The sequence below is a fragment of the Condylura cristata genome, unplaced genomic scaffold, assembly GCF_000260355.1.
Source record: "Condylura cristata isolate star-nosed mole 26May11 unplaced genomic scaffold, ConCri1.0 scaffold00016, whole genome shotgun sequence".
NCBI lineage: Eukaryota > Metazoa > Chordata > Mammalia > Eulipotyphla > Talpidae > Condylura > Condylura cristata.
This window is the reverse complement of record NW_004567117.1, coordinates 13,161,887-13,184,673: the sequence shown is the minus strand read 5'-3', so window position 1 is coordinate 13,184,673 and position 22,787 is coordinate 13,161,887. Positions and strand designations below refer to the sequence as shown.

Here is a 22,787-nt window from a genome sequence, read left to right as displayed (position 1 = left end):
CTCACCTCAGGACTCTTCCTGCCATCATGCAGTATTCTTCGGTAAGTAAAGAATTCTCAAAAATATAGGGCTCATGTTTCATTTCATTATAAATGGGCAAAGATTTAAGTCAAACAAGAATGCTGTCAATAGGTAAGTATTCATAAAGGTTCATAAACTTGCCGAAGGTCACATAGCCAGAAGAGCTGGAATATGAACCCAGATCTGCCTGATTCTAAAGCCCACACTCTATTATACTACAAATACAAGCTGATAACTGATTATAAAATTGACCACCATATATATATATATATATGCCTGGATTATATATATATATATAAAGCCTTGATAGTCAAAGTGTGTGTGTGTGTGTGTGTGTAGTGTGTGTGTTTCAATAACTGATTCTAAAATTGACCATATTCAAATCAATTTCATATTTAAAACATCTACATTGCCATCAATCATATTAACCTCTACATATGCAACATGGTCCCAAGAATGAAGAAGCCCCTGGGAGACTCGAAGGTTAAACTAGGTTTATCTTTCCTGTCATAGAAGGGGAGGCTAATGATTCTGAAAAGATTTTCTACAACAGTGGAATAGATCACCCCAAAGTTTGGTAATTTCTACTGCCTCCCTCTTTCCTCCCCTGAACCTTTCAGATAAAAAGTTAATAACAAGGGTGTAGAAATATTTTTTAATCCCCTAATTAAGAAGGAAACAGAATCTAACAGTCTTTGCATCATCTCTAACTTGTTCATAAGGGACACGCATCTATCTTACTATTTATCTATCTTCTCTATCTATCTGTCATAAGAGAAGGCTTGGGCACAGGGTGCAGGTGAAACATGCTCAGTGGGACCCAGGCAGCCACATGAGGTCCAGGTCACACTGCCACGGTCTATGATGAGTCTCCATCCCCACCCCCCACTGCTCCCACCCCTGGGAAAGGAGTGCTGTGCTGTCAATTACATTTCGGCATTAAACCAACTTTGGAGTTCAATAAGAAATGTGAACTTTGCCTTGGTACTGAGATCCAGAGAGTCCTGATTTAGTCATCTGCAAACAGACAGAAAGCACCTAGTACCTCTGCCATTAAAAACTTTTGCTTTTGAAATCCACTTTTCTAGCAGAAACCTCAGAGGCCCCTAACTTCTGCTTGTCTTCTCCTCTTCATACCTCATCACCTGGTCTCAGAGATGCTATCTCAAAATGTCCCAGGGCCTTCTTTCCGGACCACATTCTTGTTCGCCTGGATTATTTTGTGAGTGTCCCAACAAGGCTGTCTGCTTCCTGTCTCATCCCTTCCAGGCCAATCTCTCTACTAGGGTCAAGAATGATCTTTCTAAACCCAAGCTGTTCATATCACTTTCTAGTTCAAATTCCTCAAAGGTGATCTACTGCCTTCAGGCTCTATCCAATGTCCTTGACATGTGTGCATAATGGACCCTTCTAAACCTTCCAGGCTGCCAAAGGCCCGTGTCCATCATAAACTTTGCACAAACTAGAAAAAACAGTCCACTCCTCCATTTCCTGTCCCTTGGCGTAAAGTCGTTACCATGAATGAACAAATCTGCAATTAACGCAATGGCTTTAGTGACCTTTTAGATGAAGCATAAGTGTGCACTGCCAAGCTGCACATTGCAACATGGTTGCCCATGCTAGCCTTTTCCTGATCCTTTCCTCACCCTGAACTTCTTCTCCCACGCCAGGGACCTACCTGCCACTGCCTCCTACCCTTCTCCTACCCACTCCTCTGCAGGGCTAACTCCTTCATGCTCCCAGACTCAGCTGAGATGCCTCCTCTAGCTGCTCAAAAAAACCTTGCCTTCTACCTCCCTCCCTCCCTGCCTTTCCCCTCACCCCCTTCCAGCTCCTTCCCTCCCCCCAAAGGGGCTGTAAGGAAACCCTTCTGCAGGCTGTCATGGCTTCCTGTTCTTACCCAAATTCTAGTATTAACACTTGCTTTTAGGACTGTTTACCTGCATGCTTCCTATAGAGCAGGTACCTGCAGCAGGCAACTACCTTGGCAGTGCCAAGTAGAGAACAGCACTTGATAAATGTTTAATCAGTGAAGACTACGCTAAATATTAAACACTACAATTTCCTTCTGTAAGTACCATTCCTTGAATTCTGTTGTAATTGGCATCTACACAGAATCTCCAAAACTGAGATACCAGCATTTGCCTGTCCATCTTTAAGCCTTATCAGGCTGATCTCTATCACCCACCCTGCCAGAGAGATGAAATGCCCAGCTCAGAGGGGGAGAGGAAGAGAAGGTAGAAGGACGTGCCCAGGAAAGCTTGTCCCCACCATCATTACCAGGCTCTTAGAGTTCTCATCTTTAGCAAGACCCCAGCCCCAGAGAAATTGACCTCCATGTTGGCAGTGACAAATAGCTCCTGCCAAAGTCATTGGAGGCATCAAAACTTTCCATGTTATTTGTCAAGAGCCCTCCTCAGTATCTATGTCTTTAGGTCAAATAGACTGCTTTACATAAGCATCCCAAGATTTGATCAGTCTCCTACAGTAAGCACCTAGAGTTTTCCCACAGCTGTTGATTTTGTTCTTGTCTTGGAGGAATAAAAGTACACATATACCTAGCATCTCTCTAGAGTGCATTTTTTGCAAATGCTGTCACTTTCAAAAGAAGCCCTTGAAGATGACGTGTCTATTCTATATTACTTCCAAACAATACATTTTAAGAAAATATAAATGATCACTGGGGCCCAGAATATCTTAACTATATTCAATGTCATGAAATATAATGACAATCCTTATTTTAAAACATACTGAACAGTAAAATGGTTGTATTTTGCTTCAACTCTTCAATGTCTGGAATTAAGCATATGGATTTTCTAGCCTAGTAGTTCTCAATCTTGGCTGCACAAAATTTCCTGGGAAAATACCATTACCTGGGTGTGGGGTCCCAGAGATTCCAATACAACACCAGGAGCTGTAAACTATGTATGGCCTAAGGGCCAAATCCCATCCCTGTTTTGGTAAACACCATTTTCCTGGAATACAGCCAGACTCACATTTTTACAACAGAAAAGCTGAGTTCTTCCAACTTGGCCTACAGAGTCGAAAAGACTTACTATGTGGCCCTTTAACAGGAGAGTTTCTCGTCTACTACATGGGAATGTCTACTAATCAAGAAATGATATTTTTTAAATAAATAATAGCTTATTTTTACATCATTTTGTGCATTTTTTTTTCATCTCAGTTGCAATCCCCATGGGCTTCCCATCACCAAATCACCCGTGTGCCATCACCATAGTCCAGTGCATTTCCCTCCCCCCACTGTTTTTGCTTCCACTCCCCACTCCACTCCCATAAAATGTCTCTGGTATATAGTTCATTATTATTAATTTCTCACCTGGTCCATTATACTCCTGCTATGAGTGAAACCATCCAGTATTTTTCCTTTTCTTTCTGGCTTACTTCTAAGCATGATCTTTTGAGAAGTGATTCTTAACACAAGCTATACTGCAGAATCATCTGGAAAACCTGTTCAAAATATATGCCTCAGCTTCACCCCTGAAGACCTAAAGTTTGGGGTGATACACAGGAATTTATATGCTATGGAAGGAAGGGCCTTTAATCCATAGTGTGATTGAAAAGGCCCATAGTAGTTTTGGAAACGACTTGACCACTGTGACGCCCTCTTGCCCAAGGGCTCTGTTTTGTGGGCCATAACGCCCCTCCTAGGTTCCCATGGAAAGTACCCGTCACGGGTGCTTCAAGCTACATTCTGTAAATTGCTTGTTCCTGCTTTTGACAGCTGGCCTTTGTCCTTTGATGGATATCTACAGTTACCCAAAACCACAGCCCCAAAATTCATCTTGTTTGCACTATTGGTGGTTTTGCCCTAAAAAGCTTGTCACCTGGCTTAGGGCCCCTGGTGCACCAGTACTTGGCTAATAAACCCTGCTGCTTTAAACCTCTTGACTGGAGTCTGTATGTCTTGTTGAGCAGTCCATGAGTTACAACAGTAGAGGACACAAAAGTACCAACAAGCCTTAAAGAATCAAACTTCTCACAGGGGAGGGTGTTTGCATTGTTCTGTGCTATGTATTTTGGCAGTTGAGATGTTTTTTCTTCTAAGGCACACTGCCAGCTGTTGGGCCCCACAATGTGTGTTTTTAAAATGCATTCATAAAAGACCAAATTGAAGGGAATATCTGTGCATTCAAATTCCCAGATAATTCCAACTTCGCTAATTGAAACTACTTTTCCTCCAGGCTGTGTTCTAAGACTTGTCTAATATTTTGTACCAGACGTCTGGACTTCCCTTCAAGTTCAATTACGTTTCTTTTGTTGAAGTCACCACCAGTCTATTGAGGGAGTAAAGGAATTGAGTAACAAAGAGATGACTGTAAACAGACAGTAGGTGGGAGATCTGAAACATTCTTGTGGAAGAAAAGCAGAGATGCAGACACATATAGTAATCAAAAGCTGCGTTCCACCCTAGTCAATTAACACTGAAAGAAAGGCTGGCTGATGCCCTCTATGGGCAGGATGCCAGGCAGGGGCTGGGGGCTAGACCAACCCAGGCATGGCTGCCATCAGCAAGTAACTGTCTGAAGAAGGCTTAAGACAACACCCCACATAATGACGCGGGCACCAGGGTTTGGTCAGAAGAGCTGGGTTTGGGTTAGGCAGACGTAGGAAAGAGCACAGGAAAGGAAACTGGATCTCCTGCAACTGACCTCAGAGCCCTTTGTGTTGACACAAATCCTATAGCATCCCCCAGTCCAGTCACTCCCAGGTCCCCCATCCTCCCTTTCAGCCCCAATCTTGGTTCTTATCTCACAGAGAAAAATAGGAACAATCAGAAATGAGAATCCACAAGTTCCTACCAGAATCTCTGCCTTCCCCTCCCCCAGCCATGTGCTCCTCCTCCTTTAAAGTTGCTCCTGGCTCAGGACACGGCAGTAGCTGCCTTGTTTACTCCATCCAAAAGCCTTGGCATCACTCCATAACACATGTCCGGCCCTGTGGGTTCTATCTTCAATACATCCACAATTCATCTCCTTGTCGCCTCTACAGATGCATTCCAAGTCCTGGGCTCTTCCTCACAGATGATGGAAATAGCTTCTTCTCTCCTCCCCATATAATTGGTTTTCAACACAGTAGCTGCAAAAATCCCTGTGCAACATCATTCTCTATTCCAGATCCTCCCTGGCTCCCTCATTCAGAATAGAAGTTGAGTCTATGACCTGATTCCCCAGAATTTCCTCTCCTGCCCCACTTCACTTTGCTCACTCAGCTTTCACAGCCTGAAAGCTTTGGTTCCGTAAACTTCCCTGACATGCTCCTGTTCCAAGGACTTTGTGCTAGCTCTCTCCTGCTTCTGGATGCTTCTCGAGAGACACCTGCATGGCCCACACATCCCCCTTACTGTCCTTGCTTAGTTACCTCCTCAGTGAGATCCTTCCTGACTACCCCACAGAGAGAGAGTACTCAGGAAGACTGCATTCTAAATCTGTGAAGGACCTAAGGAGGTAAGACAGATAACTGACGTTTCCAAATAAGCCTATAAGCAATATTTTGGCTAACACAGAAAAAGATAAATAAGCACCCACTGTATTTAAATTTGCCAACTGCACACTTCCTTCTCCCTCTCGGTCTCGTCTTCCCCACGTACTCGTGGTCAAGGCTGCCATACCCTGATGCCATGTTGCTGCAAAACCTCAACTCTTCCACCTGGAGAGCTCTCGAGAAACCATTCTCTGGTCTAGTCAACTATCCCTTCTCTGCCCACCCACACCTTGGACATACGGGAAGGAAGGACACACGTGCTCATACACCTCGAACTACCGCCACCCCAGCCAGGTGAGCATGTGGCCATCAGGACTTTGCAGGCACCCGGGGGGCCTGGAAGCAAACTCAGTGGGTGACAGTAGCATGACCAAGACGGGGCATAGCTGTGGGCTGTGTGCATTTGGTGCCCTTATGTTGGTGCAGGCAAGCCATTCTTAATGTGTGCATTATTGCTTGTGTGCCCTTCTGGGTTATGTAAGAAACAACCTGCACACAGCTCCAGAACTGAACCTACAGGTCTGGAATCTTCTCACAGATATCGGTTATGTGATTTGTGTAGATAGAGCCACCCGAAAAGCAGCAGCCTTGTGTTTACATAGCCCTTCTGTGTTGACCAGTTTACATTCAGTACATGTTCTAGTATGCGGTTCCCCGTCCCCACCCCAAAAGGGATAGAGTTCCTGGGCATGAGTCCCCTGTATCCTCCCCTAACATGATTTCAACTTGGGCATAGTAATATGCATAGAAATAGGGAAAAAAATTCAGAGCACAGATTTTCACTGAAAGGTTAGCCAATAGAGAAGTTACTTACCTTTAATTTCTCCAGCAACTGGGTCATCTGGACTTGGAGTAGAAAGAGCAGCAATGGGAATTCCTAAAACAATGGTTTATTAAAAAATGCAGAGAGAGGTTAAGGCGACAATAAGGTAAAACATTACATTTCACTAACTAGGAGGAAGCCTTCTCTAACTTGGTGAAGCAAAGCTCTCCTGTCTTGCCTGCTGCTCCCCCTCAGCAGTGTTCTGCCTGTTCTGATCCCTGCTTTGTCTTTGGGGAAGCCTCTAACCACCCCACTCCTCGGGTCTGCCCCCCAGTTCTGTATGCATAAATAAATAGATCTTTTTTAAAAACTGTTCTTTTAAACATACAATAATTATGTAATGCGTCACCCAAAGCAGTGCGCTCAGGGGTGAGAGTGGAAGCTAGTTTAGTCAACCCTGGAGGCAGCTGGTATGAGCCGGCACATATAGTCACCCCACAAATCCTCTTGCTCTTCCTACGACTGCACACTGTGAGGGTGGGACTGAGCAAGCTCCCAGCAACAAGGGCTGGGGTGCAGTTAAGTGTCTTTGTCTCGGCACCAGGGCAAACAAGGAGAGCCTGGCTCTTGTCATCCTCTGCATAGTGGATTTCACAGACCCTCCCGCTACAGGTTCTGTGGTATTTCTTTCTTTCCTTTTTATACTTGTTTTACATCATTCTCTATTTTTGTACAATGTATGCTTTTTTATCTGGGTTGTAATCCCCTAGAATTCCCACCACTAATTTACCCATGTGCCATCAGCATAGTCCCTTGTGTTCCTCCCTCCTCCACCCCTGCAGAGTGTCTCTGGTTTATAGCTGCCTGTTGATTTTTACTTTGTTGTAATTATCTTTCCCCCCCCAATCCCTTACATTCCTCCTAAAAGTTAAACCATCTAATATTTTTCTTTTTCTTTCTGCCTTATTTCACTGACCATGATCCCTTGCAGTTCCATCCATATATTCAAAAGGGTACATAAAATTTGTAGCTTCCAGATACTGAGATGTGCACTTCCATACTGGCAGGGGTATGAAGTAGGGCCCATGGCAGTGGCCTCTTTTAAATACAGAAGGAAAGGTGACCCATTGCCCACCCCAAACATATGGAATCCCTGCTATTTCTTTGAGGCTTAGGAGGAAAAATTACACACATGAATTATTGTCAAATTGAAGTGGTCAATGTCGACCCTCACACTTTAGAGACAAATAAGACTATAAAGCGTGATCAAACACTTTCATATAAATACAACCTTCCTAACCCATTCTCTGTGCCCACCCCTTGCCCTGGCGTAATGCATACAACCCAGCTGTGGGCCAAGAAAGGAGACCGTTCCCGCTGCAGGAGGTACTTACTCAAGCAAGCCGGGAAGTTGTAGTATCCGGCCGCACACTCCTCACAGTTGTCACCACGGAAATTGGGCTTGCAGTTACAGCGGCCCGAGCCCTGCTCACAGTCGACGGCATGCTCAGGGTTACAGCTGCAAGCTGAGAGAAGCCCCAGTTTCCAAAAGATCAGGCTTTTGTTGCACTTGGGAAGGCACGCAAGTCCCAGTACTTCTGGGGCAACGTTTAGCACTTTGTACGGGCACAGCCTGTTTCCACTGCGTCCCTGGTAGACGGAGCACACTGAGCCTCATGGGCCCTTGGAGGGAACTTTGACGAGCAGCCACACTGAGATGTGCTCAAGAATGTAGCTCACTTCACCGAGCACTACCCAGCTCCCCGGGTAAGAGGTGCAGCCCACACAGACTACCGTCAGAGGGGCTGGGGGTACGTGTGCTATAGCACAACCACTCCTGCCCATGAGCCAAGTGTGAATGTCCACACAGGGGTCATCGTCACTTGGTTGTTACGTGTGATGGGGGGTGGGCGGGTGACTAGGTACTGAAAAGGTATCCTGGGCAGTGCAGCAAATCTTCATAACCCAAATGTTAGATTTGACTGAAGGCATTTTTTTTTTTGCAAACCAACAAGAGTATTCAGTTTGCATTTCTAAGGGATATATTTGAGGTATTAGAGGCTTGGTCTCACACACACACACACACACACACACACACACACACACATATGGGAGTTCCCTTGACCTGGAAGAGAAAATACTGGCATAGCATAGATCAGCTGAGTACCTGTCCTGGGAGACGGCTAAAGCATCTCTGAACATGAAATATCCCTCCAGCTGGGCTTCTCCTGGTGTCCTAGGCTTAACTTATCTAGGATTTGTAACCTGTGGATACTTTTTTGCTTAACCTCTAGAATCTCCACAAGGTGACTTCAGCAATAATAATTTAAAAACCTAAACAAGTGGTGGAGAGTTGCGACCCCACCCTACAGTACTGCACTCATGAGGCCCCGGTTTCTTCACCAATGCCTTCCTGGGCACCAGCAAAGTGATGGGCATACTTTGTGGGATGATGTGGCAGATGGAGAGGAAACACTGCTGACCACTAAAAGTGCCACAGAGAGAAGCAAATCAGGGTTCACATATCCCTGGGATTTTGATGCCCACAACTTAATAATATGATGAATCAATTTTGGAAGACAGTGGATACAGATCAACTGAAGAACAGAAACTGCTTCCCAACTGTTTCCATCCAGAGATTGTATAAGAATTGTATAGATCACGCATGCAGGGCAAAGTTCATGATCGGACCTAGGCCTGATAATTCTGCCGGGGAAACCTGCGACATTCTTCTGGATGATAGATGTGAGCACAGGGGCACCAGACAGACAGGAACTATATCTGGGAACAAGAAGTTACTTTTTTTCACCTAAGGCATTTCTAAACGTATTTAGAGAATGTCTTGTATAGAACAAGTGCCAATAACTATTTTAAGTATCTTAAGTAAATTCTTATGAACTAATTGCTATGTTTCTTGATGATATTCTGATGAAACTATTGGAGATCATAGAAATACGTCAAGACAGGAATGGAGGAACTAATATTTGTGGCATGTCCAGTATACGAAGAGCTTGAAGCTCAGTGTCTTCCTAGGTTCCTAGGTGCTTTTGATGTCATTTTGTCTCAGGGAATGTATTCTTTTCCATTTATGTGTTAAAAAAAAAAATGTGAAGGCAGCGAGATCTTATCCGATTGACAGAGCTAGTAAGGAGTAGAATGAATGAGAGAAAGAGAATGAGGAGAAATACTAACCAGTGAGAATTTTGCCTAATGATGTCCCTCAAGCAATATTCATAGATAAAGAGCATCAAGTTGGGATGAAACTTACGGGTGCAGCCATGGGGGGCATCAACTGGAACACTGTACGGGCGGAAAAAGCCCTTAGCACATTTTTCACAGTTGATACCAGCTGTGTTATGCTGGAAAGAAACGAAAGAAACTTAGGGAGAATGTGAGCGTCCTTATTTTGCGCAATTCATACAGAGAAATACTTCTGTCACATACAACTGTAATTGTAGTCACTGGAAAAGAAAATGTTGGTCTTACTCTGAAATCTCCTAGATTTAGCACAGGACACAGACTTAACATTGACTCTGGAGTTTTTTGCCCACTGGAAGAAAATAAGGGTGTCTTCCATGAAATGGAGAGCCCTGATTTTCTCTTCCACCACACAATATGCTGAATAAGGCACCTGGCATTTGAGTGAAAACTCACAAAACTACCCAGTTTTCATGGCTTCGTTTAGAAGAACTGAATAATGGAGAATAAATTACCCTCAGGTTTAACTTAAGGAATAAAGGTTCATGTGTGTATTTTTAGCTTTTGCAACTTTGGAAAAAATAGCACATACAGATCCTTTTCTCTGAGAATTCTAATTTTATCTGTGCTTTAGTCATGAAACCGTTTCTATTATATGAACTAAAAATACAGGCATGAATCTCATATACAGAATTCATTTGTAGTACAATAGTAGGAGATTTTCCATAATTCATAGTTAATCCCTGTAATTGCCACATAATCAAATTACCAACGTGCATCATCAGTTTCCAAGAACCATAAACCATGGATCTAGCTCGATTTTGCCTCTCTCTTTCTAATTTGGAAATAATTGGGAGGACAGTGTTCTTTCATTAGTGAAAGGAAAGGCAATAGGAAATTAAAAGGAAGAAATATTGCCTACTCTGACCCAAAAAGAATCTCCAGAGAAACACAGAGGAAAGAACAAAAACCCTTTCTGTATCCTCTCCCCCATCTTAGGTAATTTTTATTAATTACAGATTTTACTTATTATTACCACTCTTTGTCTGTGGGCTAAAATCTGAATTCATTTTAACAGTGAGCTCTATAACCACACTGGCCACTTCTCTGATTAACATTTATATGCATAAAAACATTTTGGGCAAATAAGAAACAGTTGTAGTCTTTTCCCTCTTCCAGCCAATGCCAATTAACCTCAACTTGGTTGCTTGTCATTCTGACTGATGACAAAGGACATCAGGTAAAATTGGTTCCCCAGTTTTTCCCAGTTGGAGGAAGAAAAGGGGGGAAGTTCGCCTAAGTGGTACCTCAGGTTTTCCCTTCTTTCACAGACTTTGGTCAGTGAAGCATCTGCCACAGGGAAGTAATATTTATAAGATTTGGGTATGTCTAGGTTTTTGACATCCTTATAAAGTTAAAATTAGCCTTGTCAATTTCTATGTAAAAATCTGCATTTATGCTTCAGATTAATTTGTGCAGAATTGGCATCTTACTAATATTAAGTCAAGATTTTTCTTGGCAATGTTTTTTAGCTTTAATATAGAGGCCCTGCCTACCCTTTGTTAAATTTATTTTTCAGCATTTGTTACTTTTTACACTAATTGAAATTGAATTTTTATTCCATTTTCCATATTGTTTGTGGCTAGCATAATTTTTTATATTACCCTTGGATCCTGTAATTTCACTACATTCAGTTATTAACTCTAGTGGCTGTATATTCCGTTAGATTTTTTTTGTGTAATTAACCATGCCATCTGTAAATAGTGGGATTTCCACATCTTCTTTCCCAGCCTTAACGCATTTTCTTTCTTTCACCTGCATATTGCAATGGCTAGGACCACCAGGGCACCATTTAAAAGGAGTGGTAAGAAGCAAGTATTCTCGGCCCTCCCTGGTGGTGCAGCGGGTTAAAGCACTGCACTAAGAAACTAAAGCCACTTCCGCATGAGTTCGATTCCCGCCTGCCCCGGAGGCGACCACATGGCGACCACATGGCGTGGCAGACCTCTCCTGACTCGCCCGCTGCTCCCCTCAGCAGTGTACTTCGTCGATCTGCCTGTTCTGCTTCCCGCTCTGTCTCTGGTGAATCCTCTCACCCTTCGCATCTCTGGCCTGTACCCCAGTTCCGTACGAATAAATAAATAAATCTTTAAAAAAAAAAAAAAAAAGCAAGTATTCTCAACTTAATCCAAATCTTTAAAAAGAAATAGCTCAATTATGTCATGTCTAACATGATCTTAGTTGCATGCAGGTTCTTCATAAATGCCACTCATCAGATTGCAGAAACTCACTTCTATTCCTAGTTTGCTAAAAGCTTTTACCATAAAACAGGTATTGGCTTTGTCTGATGAATTCTGTTAACATGATTAATTATACAGATTGTTTTTGAATGTTCAAAACATTGCTTTCCTTGGATAAATCTTACTCATCTAATGTTTTACCCTTATAACAAATTGTTGAATTCTACTTTTTAACATTATGTACATGTTTTGATGTTTTGTTGCAAGTCAGTGATTTTATTTTATGTAATGTCAGTCAGATTTGGTATTAAGTTTTACACTAGCCTTATCATCAAGTTCAGAAATGTCCTTCCCTGTTTTCTGAAAAACTGCATAAAGTTGTTGGTGTTTCTTCTTTACATATTTAATAAATTTTGCCAGTAAAACCACCTGGGTCAGGAAATTTTTATAATAAATTTAATTTTTTTTAGAGATAGCAGGCTAGTCAAGTATTCTGTTTGATTTTATATCAATTGTAGTAAACTGTAGTTTTCAAGAGACTTCTCCATTTAAGCCAGGTTATCAATTTTGTTGGTGTTCTTTCATATTGCTTTTAATGTCTAGTGCTAAATCCATACTTGTATATGCTACTGGTAGCTTTTAATCACCTGTTTTTGCCTAATCAGTATGGCTGAGAGCTTATTAATTGTCAAACTTTTCTATAGCTCAGCTTTTGACTTTGTTAATTTTCTCTTTTATTTTTTTCACCATTTTCTCCTATATAGAATTCTGTTCTTATATTTATTGCTTTCTTTCTTCTACTTACTTTGCTGTTTTTACTAACTTCTTAAGGTTGAATGATGTGTCACTGATTTTAGATTTCTGTTTAAAGCAATGGATTTCTCTTTAAATACTGCATTAGTTGTAGTCTACAAATATCATGTATTGTGTTTTTATGGTTACTCAATTTAAAATCTTTTCTAATTTCCCTTTTGATTTTTTCTTTGACTATGAATTATTTAGAAGTGTTTTATTTCAAACATTGAAGGTTTTCCCAATAATATTGAATTCTAATTTAACTCCATTTCAATCAGAAAACATGCTCTATAACTATGGGAATTAACATTTTAAATGTGATCACTTAGATCACAGCCCAAACTTATGGTTTATCTTGCTGAATGTATCATGTGTACTTTAAATGTGTAGTCCATACTTGTTGACGTTCTGTAGGTACCAGTGAAGGCCAGGAGCTTGACAACGTTATTCTATCCTTCTAACGTTTTATGTACAACAGTAGGAAAAATGGTCTCAGAAAATACGTCCTAATGTATATCGCTTTCTAGGTATCTTATTGGAGCAGGCTTACTAAAGGCTCTTTCCTACAATGACAATCCCATTTGGCCTAAATCATGCCTCACCTGGCAATTAATGCAGACCCCTCCACCTGCATAGATGCCCTGGATATTCAAGCTTGCCTGTTGCCTCTCAACATCTGGGTCATAGTAACAGTCGATGGCGTGACCATGGCAGTTGCATGCTGAAAAAAATCATTCCAAAGTAATATCCCATCATTACTCTGAGCCACTTTTTAAATTCTCCCAGTGTTCCTTCTCATGGAACTACAAAACTATCTATTCTAAGACATCCTCAGTAAATACTCTCAGGAGACAACATTAGGGACTTTTACTCAAAGAAAGTTCTGTAGTAATAAGCAATGAGAACTTTCTTTCATTTGATATTAAGGGATAGATTTCTCTTTTTAAAAAAACGTTATATAAATACAACAAATTAAGGTACACTACACAGTCAATTAAATCTCATGTGCAAAAAGGATATAAGTACTACTACTAGCAAAAATAATTGAGTTCTTGGTACACATTGAAAGTGTTTTACATATAAGATTTCACTTAATCTGTGCACTAGTTCTCTACTATGGGTATTTTTGTCCCTGTAGCCCAGACAGGGAGGCTGAGACTTAGAGAAATTAAAGAATATGCACATAGTTACACAGTCCATAGGTAACAGAGATAGAATCCTGATGTAGTTTGTTCTACTCCACAACCTATTCTCTCAACCGATACTCTAAGACTTTCATTCTCAGAATTATTTATAATATTAGTAAATTGGAAGTAAGCTTAATGTATAATTATAGAAAACAACAGTATGTTTTCTTAACAGTCAGTTCCCTGGAATTTCTTGCAGTTGGATGCAACAGAACACATATCCCAACACACAGTAAGAACTCAGCAAGCACTTGCTGGATTTATGTAACCCATCAATTGAAAACAGTATGTGGCATCAAAAAGAATGTCAAAGAGTTTTTCGTAATATGGGGGAAATATACTTTAAAATATCAAGATATAAAACTGTATATGTAAAATACAATCTTTAGTGTTAAAACACTAAAAATACCTGAATAAACATTATAGTGGCTCTCTTTGGATAATAAAAAATGTTGGTGTTTTTAATTTCCAAGTTCTCTGTAAATATGTATATAGTACTTGTAAAATTTGAAAATGTAATTTAAATCCCTTTTAGGGTTTTCATCATAGTCAAGATTTTTGAAAATTAACAAAAATGAAATTCTTGCTTTTTCTTAGGTAGGATTTATATGCATAACATTCCAACTAGATCAACTTTTCTAAGACTTTCCAAAAAATTCTATTTTAACCAAGTCCCTAGATAAACACACTAGGTTAAGAAGATTGAACTTGAAGTTAAACAAGTTACTTTATTTTTTAACAGGCTTTCTCATTTTTTCACTTTCTCATTTTCCACTTCTCAGTGGCACCATGATAAAAACAACTCAGGACACTTTTGCTTACTACACAGAAGTTATTTCTGAAGATGCCTGCTTTGAATCGCAGTAATTCAATTAGAATTTAGAAGGCACTTAGCAAATGAATCTTAATATGATTTTCATATTGTTTTCTAACTTTTAATCATCTTGACAAGTTTTAGAAGGTTAAAAATTTATGAAAGAATATTTTTTTCATATATGTTGGAGTAAAGCATTTCATCCACTGAAGGGTTCCACTGCTTTGGAGAGCAGACCAAATATTGGATTTCATGTGATACTATTTTACTCAATCAAAGTATCCTAAAACAAAGACTGAGAGCAATGGAAGAAATGACCCCTGATTACTAACTTTCCATCTTTGGTCTCATTCTCTAGAGGTGAGGAATGTGGAGTCACTAACAAGAAACCTGTTGAGCTGACTATACAATGAGAATGGCCATTCAGATCACATCTCTGGACCAGAGATGCACCTGAGTATTGGCCTTGGGCAACATCAGCACCTTCCAGCAACATTCTCATCTCTCATACACTCCAAACTCCTCCCTGGAAATGCCCTGCGAGGAAATCTGCTGGTTTGAGGTAATCAATCTTACCTTTCAATAATTATAAAAGATACTTGGCAAAAGATATAAAATGTAGATTTTTTTTCTTGCCTCTTCACTTCAGTAAACCTGGATGTGAACACCTTTTGATCATTTCAAAAAAGGAAAATTCACCTTCAAATACTAAAAGAAAATATAGACCACAGTCTCCAAAGTCAATAACCAAAAGTTAAAAAGATTTTAGCAATTAGAATATATGACTTCTTAAGATCGGTTTAAATACAATAAAGTCTTATGGCTTTATTGAAAATAACATTTACTTACTTTGTGTTGCATGTATATTTAAAAACAGCCTCTCCCTTTTTTCCCTTCTTTCTCTGGTTACCTGGATCCTGCACCCACCTTAATCCTTCTGCAGTACCCCTCCTGTCTGACTCAAGCTCTCCCAGTGCTTCCAGCTCCAAATTCTCTGGGCACTGGTCCTCAACATCCCGATGCAGTATCACATCCTCAGAAAGGATTTAAAATTTAACAGTAGCTGCACCACATTTTAGGTTGCTAAGAAGAGAAGCCAGCATGTTGAAGCGCTCAGCCCAATCCTAGCCTATAGCAAATGTTAACTAATGAACAACTGTTTTTGGCTGTCATTTTTGTTTTCCTCTTAATTTAGGATGGGGCACTTTGACCTCCAGTTTGTAAGTTTTCCCTTCTAGTTTAGAGTCCCTAAAATGGCCTCGATTCCATCCTCTACATAAACAAGGGGAAAACAAAGCATTAGTCCTCAAAAAGATATGAAGGGAATGAGTAGATAGGGCCTCTCTGCCCAGCTCCCCTCTCCCCAGAACTCACCCTCACACTCATGGCTCTGCTCCCGCGTGGCAGGCTGCCAGCGTCTCTGATGGTACCCAACGCAGCAGTGATCACAGGTCTCCCCGCAAGTGTGGTGTCGGCACTCACAGCGAAACCTGTCAGAGCACATCTAGTTACTGAAAAGTCGTTATTAAGAGGAGAAAAACTAAATATTGTACAAAAATGAACAACCATGTCAGAATTTTTTTTAATTTATATAAATAAATAAATTGTAGTATCACAAAAAGAAGAGATCAGTCTTTGTTAAAAACTGACCCCCTGGGCCCTCCTTGGTGGTGCAACAGGTTAAAGCACAGTACTATGCAGCTGTCCACAGCCACTGCAGCAAGAATTCAATTCCCGGCCAGGGAGGTGACCCACATGGAGCAGCAGACTCTCCTGTCTGGCCCGCTGCTCCCTTCAGCAGTGTATTTTAGTCAGTCTAAAATGTTCTGCTTGTTCTGCTCCCCACTCTATCTCTGATGAATCCTCTCATCTCCACACCTCTGGTCTAGTTCTTATATGCATAAACAAATAAATCTTTAAAAAATAAAAACTGACCCCCTCATCCAGTCATCATGCTCACCCTTTATACCCACTTACCACTTACTGAGTAATGAAGAGAACAAAGCACTTCACATAATTTTTTTTTAAAGATTTATCTATTTGTTCATACAGAACTGGGGTACAGACCAGAGGCTGGCGGAGAGAGGCTTCACCAGAGACAGAGTGGGGAGCAGAACAGGCAGATCAACGAAGTACACTGCTGAGGGGAGCAGCGGGCAGGTCAGGAGAGGTCTGCCACGCCATGTGGTCACCTCCAGGGCAGGCGGGAATCGAACTCATGCGGAAGTGGCTTTAGCTTCTCAGTGCTGTGCTTTAACCCGCTGCGCCACCAGGGAGGGCCCACATATATTATTTTAATGTCTTCTTTCATCCACCTTATTATCTCCATTTTACAGAGGGTGACAGTAAGATTCAGAGATATCAAAACACTTGCCAAAAGTTAAGTAATGATAGAGGACAGAGAATAAACCTACACTCAACTCACTCAAAAGGCACAGCTCTTTCTTTCCATCACTTTATATTACAGTAATAATATAAATAAGTGCAGCGGTTTCTGATATGTGTTGATTTGGAGTAATCTATCAAAAAGGCCTGCTCAGGTTTCATGCTCACTTGTGGGTCAAGCAGTCACCAAATCCAAGAGATAATGAGGAACAAAATCTCAGAGGATGTTATTCCACAAGGCTCCACCCATTCCCCCACCTCAGATCTCCCCATCCCCCCACCTCACCCCACCCCACCCCCAGCTACTCTCAAAAGGAGACTTACAGGCACATAGCAAAATAAAGGGGAAGGGGGAGCAGGATGTTTGTCTGAATGTTACTGGCACCCCCCAAAAAATTGCTTTTTCAGTCCAGACTGATCTAGAAAACTCACCCTCCCATCTTCTATGAGAATATTGCTGCGAATGATAACTGGAAAATCCTCTTCATGATGAATATCACCTTACACTCAGGGAAATTTCTTATCTGACCCTAGCATCAAGCTTCCTAAGCAACTTTTTAGGTTATGGTCACAGTGAAAGATGAAACTGAGCAGGCTTCTCTTTTTGAGTTGACTGCTAGTAGCTCAGAATTAAATCTGTGATCCACCCATGCATCAAGGGCAGCATACTTGATGCAAGTCCTCGGCTGCTTCTTCATGTATTTCTGCTGGATTAGATACTAACTTTTCTGATTGTCAAGTGTTGGCTCCCTTCATTAAGTCACTGAATCTCCTTACATAATGAGATTTTCTCCTCATCGTGGAAGTCCGTATGAATCATGTGCAGATCAGCCTGTTGTACGGAAGCAAACCAGCAAGCAGGCAGAGACAAGGCAAGGTGCTGGTGGTCCTCGCCTTTCAGGGAGGCATGGGAGATGGCTTCTCTTCTCGCATAGACTGGGAGCAATTTCTTACTCAGTTTAAAACCCTCCAGGTCTCCCAGGGTCAATAGGGTTGGGCAGTTCTTCCAAACAAGAAGCTCGGACCCTCTCTGATGGCTTCAACTCCTTTTCCAAATGACACCATTTTCAGGTTCACTAGATGAAACTTCTCTCCTCTTTCTCTCCAATTCAGGACTTTCCTGACCTGCTGTCCTTTCCAGTAGGACCCTACCCTCCAGGAGTCCATGTGGCACCTATGGATTAATTATTAATAAATAAGTCCTTGCTGATCAAAGACTTGTCAGTTGGTGGATTCAAATTTCCATCTCAGATGATGCCACCTGATCCCTGAAGGCCTTCTGAGAACAAGGGATTGTTATCAGGGAGAAAAACTCCTCTCCTCAAAGCACAAGATGTAAGCTGGTAGCAAGCACCTTCGCTCAAACAGGAAACTAACAATGTATGAAGTTGAATCTGATTAACGGTAAAATATAGCTCTGGTAAATGCTGTTCACAGGGAATTGAGGCCTTGAACTATAAGACTGAGAGAAAATTATTACTATATCTAACATCTAGTTAATTCCCAGTCCTCAAATGTATCCTTCTTGTGGTGGTAATGTGAGTTTATACAACTGCTGAACACTGAAATTTAAATTCATGCACATTATTGTGTGTAATATTACCTCAATAAAATTAAAACGCATACACCCACATTCTTAGCAGCATCTTCACCATAACCAAAAGGCGGCAGTATCCAAAGTGGCCATCAAAAATGGATGGGTAAGCAAAATGTGATACACTCGCAATGAAATACTGTTGAGCCTTTAAAAAGAAGTAAGTTTTGGCAGATAGCAAGGGTAAACCTTTAGGATATTATGCTACGTGAAATCAGCCACTCACAAGACAAATATTGTGTGATTCTAGTTTAAGGAGATACTGAGAGTAGATAAACTCAGAGATAGAAAGTAGAATATGGTTGTGAGGAGCTCAAGGAGGAGATATGGGGAGCTGTTTAATGGGTATAGAATTTCAATGTTGCAAGTGAAAAGAGTTCTGGAGATTGACTTCACGTGAATATATGTAAAATGAACTCATACCACTGTGGCTTAAAAATGGCTAAGATGGCAAACTTCATATGGTGTGTAGTTTATTACAATTAAAAAAAAAGGATTTGAAAATGCATACTCCTGATGCCAATAGACCAGAGATCCAGAGATAGCAAAAACAAGTTTTACTTCTCTTGCCAACTCTAATTAACTATTTATGGATGCCTGGGGCACAGTCCGGAGCAAGGGGGAAAGGTTTGATAACTGCATTCCAGGTCACCCATAGGTGCTCATATTAATAAGCCACGTCTGCCATGGGCTGGTGAGGGGTTGTGGAAGAAAGGGTAGAGCCCAAGGAGAAGAAACACAAATCACCTCTTTGTTGAGACATTCCTGGTGAGGGCAGGAACTTAGAAATATTTAGTGACAAACATATTTACACCAAGAGGAAAAAAAAAGCGCATACAATACACTTACAGCTTTTCAGGGTTGTTTGCACTGCACACCTCAGCATGGCCATTGCAAACACACCGTCCACCAATACTGATGTCCTTTATGCTGTAGTAATACTGTATAACAGAACACAGAACAGGTCAGTTTTACTAAACAGTAACAAAACTTTCCTTCCCTAGTCTTTAATTCACATTGGTATTGTCCTTGCTTCCTTCTTACCCTCTGTTCTTGAGCCTACCTCAACATAAAAGAGAGCCACAATTGGATGTGACTTATCTTTCAAAATAAATGCATTCCTCAGTCAAATTTAATAACATGAAATGAAGTTGTGCATTTTTAAAAATCTAGCTTTTTAAATGCATAGAGGGTAAATTTCTCAGCAAAGAATAGTCTTCTAGAGTTTTTTGGAAGAGGGTTAAGTGCTTCCTAGTTATTGGGTTTTTTTATTTTAATGTAAATCTGAGTTACATGCACTGAATATATTCATTTACCAGAAATAAATTTTTGTGCTCCAAATCTTTTTAAAAGGTTTATTTATTTATGCATACAGAACTGGGCTACAAGCCAGAGGTGCAAGGGCAGTGAGAGGCTTCACCAGAGACAGAGCTGGAAGCAGAACAGGTAGATCAAAGAAGTACACTGCTGAGGGGAGCAGCGGGCGAGACAGGAGAGGTCTGCAGCGCCATATGGGTCACCTCTGGGGCTGCAGATCGAACTTGCACTGAAGCAGCTGCAGCTCTCTTGGAGTATTGTGCCCTGACCTGTTGCACCACCAGAGGGGGCCTGTGCTCCAAATTTTGTACCTACTATGTGCAGGCTCTGGGAAATGAAACAATCTTTACAAAGATGGACCTGCTACAACACTAAGACTAGCAATGACCACAGAGACAGAGGACCCAGTTCTTAAAGGCCAGACTGGCAAGCTCAGACCCAGTGAGGATGTTCTGTAAATCAGGCCACAAATATGAACGGGCCATGTCACCTATGTGGCCTATCTGCTATGCGGAGGCCTTTACACTAGTGACAGTCGGTGGCACCAGCTGCTACCTCCTTTACTCTCAGATGTGGCAGGACTCCAGGAGAAGTTTGGGGGCTGTGGAATTATGTTTTTCATTGAAATGTTGCTGAATGCATTTACAAGGACAAGAGGGTTTTTGTTATCTTTCTGTCGTGGTAGGTAAGAGTGTTATAAAGCACCCTATTCATGCTCTGTTGGAGTTCAATTCTGATTTACTCTTTAAAAGTTGCACTGTCTTATACTTCAGCGACATCTTTAAAGACAGAGCACCCAACGCCACAATAGTGAAGGCAAGCATAAAAAATGGAACTACATCAAGTTAAAGAGCTTCTGTACAGCAAAAGAGACATTACAAAAAACAAGCCCACTAACTGGGAAAACATTTTCTCACACAAAAGTAGTGATAAAGGACTGATAACAAAAATATACGTAGAACTGATGAAACTCAACAAAAATAAACAATCCCATCAAAAAATGGTCAGAAGAGCTAAAAAGACACTTCTCCAAAGACGAAATGCAGATGGCCAAAAGCAGATGAAAAAAATGTTCAACATCACTCGTAATAAGGGAGATGCAAATTAAAACCACAAGGAGATACCACCTCACCCCAGTGAGAATGGCACATCTTCAAACAACTAGCAACAACAAATGTTGGCAAGGATGTGGAGAAAAAGGAACTCTCCTGCACTGCTGGTGGGAATGCAAACTTGTACAACCACTATGGAAAACTGTTTGTAGGTTCCTCAAACTGCTAAACATGGAGCTTCTCTATGACCCAGCAATCCCACTCCTAGGTATCTACCCAAAAGACACAAAAATGCTGATTGAAAAAGATACCTGAACCCCCATGATTATTGCTGCTTTATTTACAATTGGAAAAACATGGAAGCAGCCCAAATGCCCAAAAGTAGATGACTGGATTAAAAAGATGTGGTACACATTACACAATGGAATATTACTCAGCAACCAAAAAAGAGAAACACATGTCTTTTGCAGCAACTTGGATGGAGCTAGAAAAGATCATGCTTAGTGAGATAAGCCAGAAAGAGAAAGAAAAACACCGGATGGTTTCGCTCATAGCAGGATTATAATGGACCAGGCGAGAAAATAACAAGAATAATGAACAGCCATATACCAGAGACATTTTGTGGGGGTGGAGTGGGGAATGGGATCAAAAATGGGGGGGTGGGGAGGAAAGCACACGGGATTATGGTGATGGCACACGGGTGACTTGGTGATGGGAAACGCGTGGAGATTACAATTGAGATGGGGGGAAATTGTTCAAAATGATGTAAAAATAAACTGTTATAAAATAAAATAAAATAAAAAGTTGTACTGTCTAAGTTTCCTGGCAGCACCTCACCAAGTATGAAAATATTAACAACACTCTAGTTCATATGGAAAAGTTCAGTGTTAGAGAACTTTCTGTGGCGAGTTAACACTCAGCATCTTTTGCAGTGACCCATCCTCATGGAGGGTTCTCTCTGCACAATCATTAAGGACAGAAGCAACAAGAGAGAAGAACAGCTTGAAAAGATTTCCCCATCCCAGCAGCACACCTGATGCGTGTGAAGATGGCTGTTATTCTACTCCAGAGCAACAGTCTAGGTTAAGAGAGGGGGGCCAGATTATATATATAACAAACTATGTTCTCCCAACTGTAAAGAAAAATATATACTTCCAAGCACAAACCTTGCAAGCCATAAAAAGATAATTAAAGGGGAAAAAGTGGCAAGGTTCATTCCTGGCAAGGTTCCAAAACACCCAGAGGAATGAGAAGGAATGTAAATTCAGTCCAGTTAGGTTTATCAAAACCCAGCTCTCCCTTATAAATTCCACTCTTAGTCACTGCTCACAGCAGCTCAGAGAGCCAAAAGAAATGCAGAATCAAGGCCACCTACATCCAAGATGAATACTTTTTTTGGAAAATGCTCAAAATTATAGTAAAACTTCTTTTTCTCTTTCCCCTCTTATTCCCAGCTCTCTGATATTACTCTGTAAGGCGGGCTGGGCTGATCTTACTCTGCAGGACCACACTTCCTGGTCTACCTTCCACCATTCTCGGTCCTGCCTTCTGTCCTGGGTGGGCTGAAACAATGGGGTCTCTTTCCCTCTAGCTTCCTAGTGAGTTTAGCCAATGGAAGGCCCTGGCAGCAGATCAGGAGGTAGGAGAAGAAAGACTTCAGGGTCTTTATCCTGTCCAGGAGACATGACTGCTGTCTGGCTGAGAGTAAGGGGTGGATAATGGAGTAAAGGCATGCTAGCACTCACCAATACCTCTACCTTCTCTGTTTATCCTGCTTGCTTTACCCAGCCTCCTGTACCTTGGAGGAGCTGCACAACCAGATGGATGGATGGATGGATAGATGGATGGGTGGGTGGGTGGATGGATGGGTGTGTGGATGGATGAGTGGATGGATGGATGGATGGATGAGGGTATGGGTG

The 22,787-nt window shown here is 41.4% G+C and overlaps 1 protein-coding gene across 1 annotated transcript in view; it reads right to left on the bottom strand.

Annotated features, from left to right (window-relative positions):
* Positions 1-22,787, bottom strand: part of LAMA3 (laminin, alpha 3) — a 207,773-nt gene that overhangs the window by 140,922 nt on the left and 44,064 nt on the right. The window contains exons 5-10 of the mRNA XM_012725781.1: positions 19,349-19,440; positions 15,895-16,010; positions 13,122-13,240; positions 9,555-9,645; positions 7,681-7,812; positions 6,338-6,400 (exon numbers count right to left, since the gene is read on the bottom strand). Coding sequence (XP_012581235.1) covers positions 6,338-6,400; positions 7,681-7,812; positions 9,555-9,645; positions 13,122-13,240; positions 15,895-16,010; positions 19,349-19,440 — 613 coding nt within the window. The remainder of the gene's footprint in view (positions 1-6,337; positions 6,401-7,680; positions 7,813-9,554; positions 9,646-13,121; positions 13,241-15,894; positions 16,011-19,348; positions 19,441-22,787) is intronic.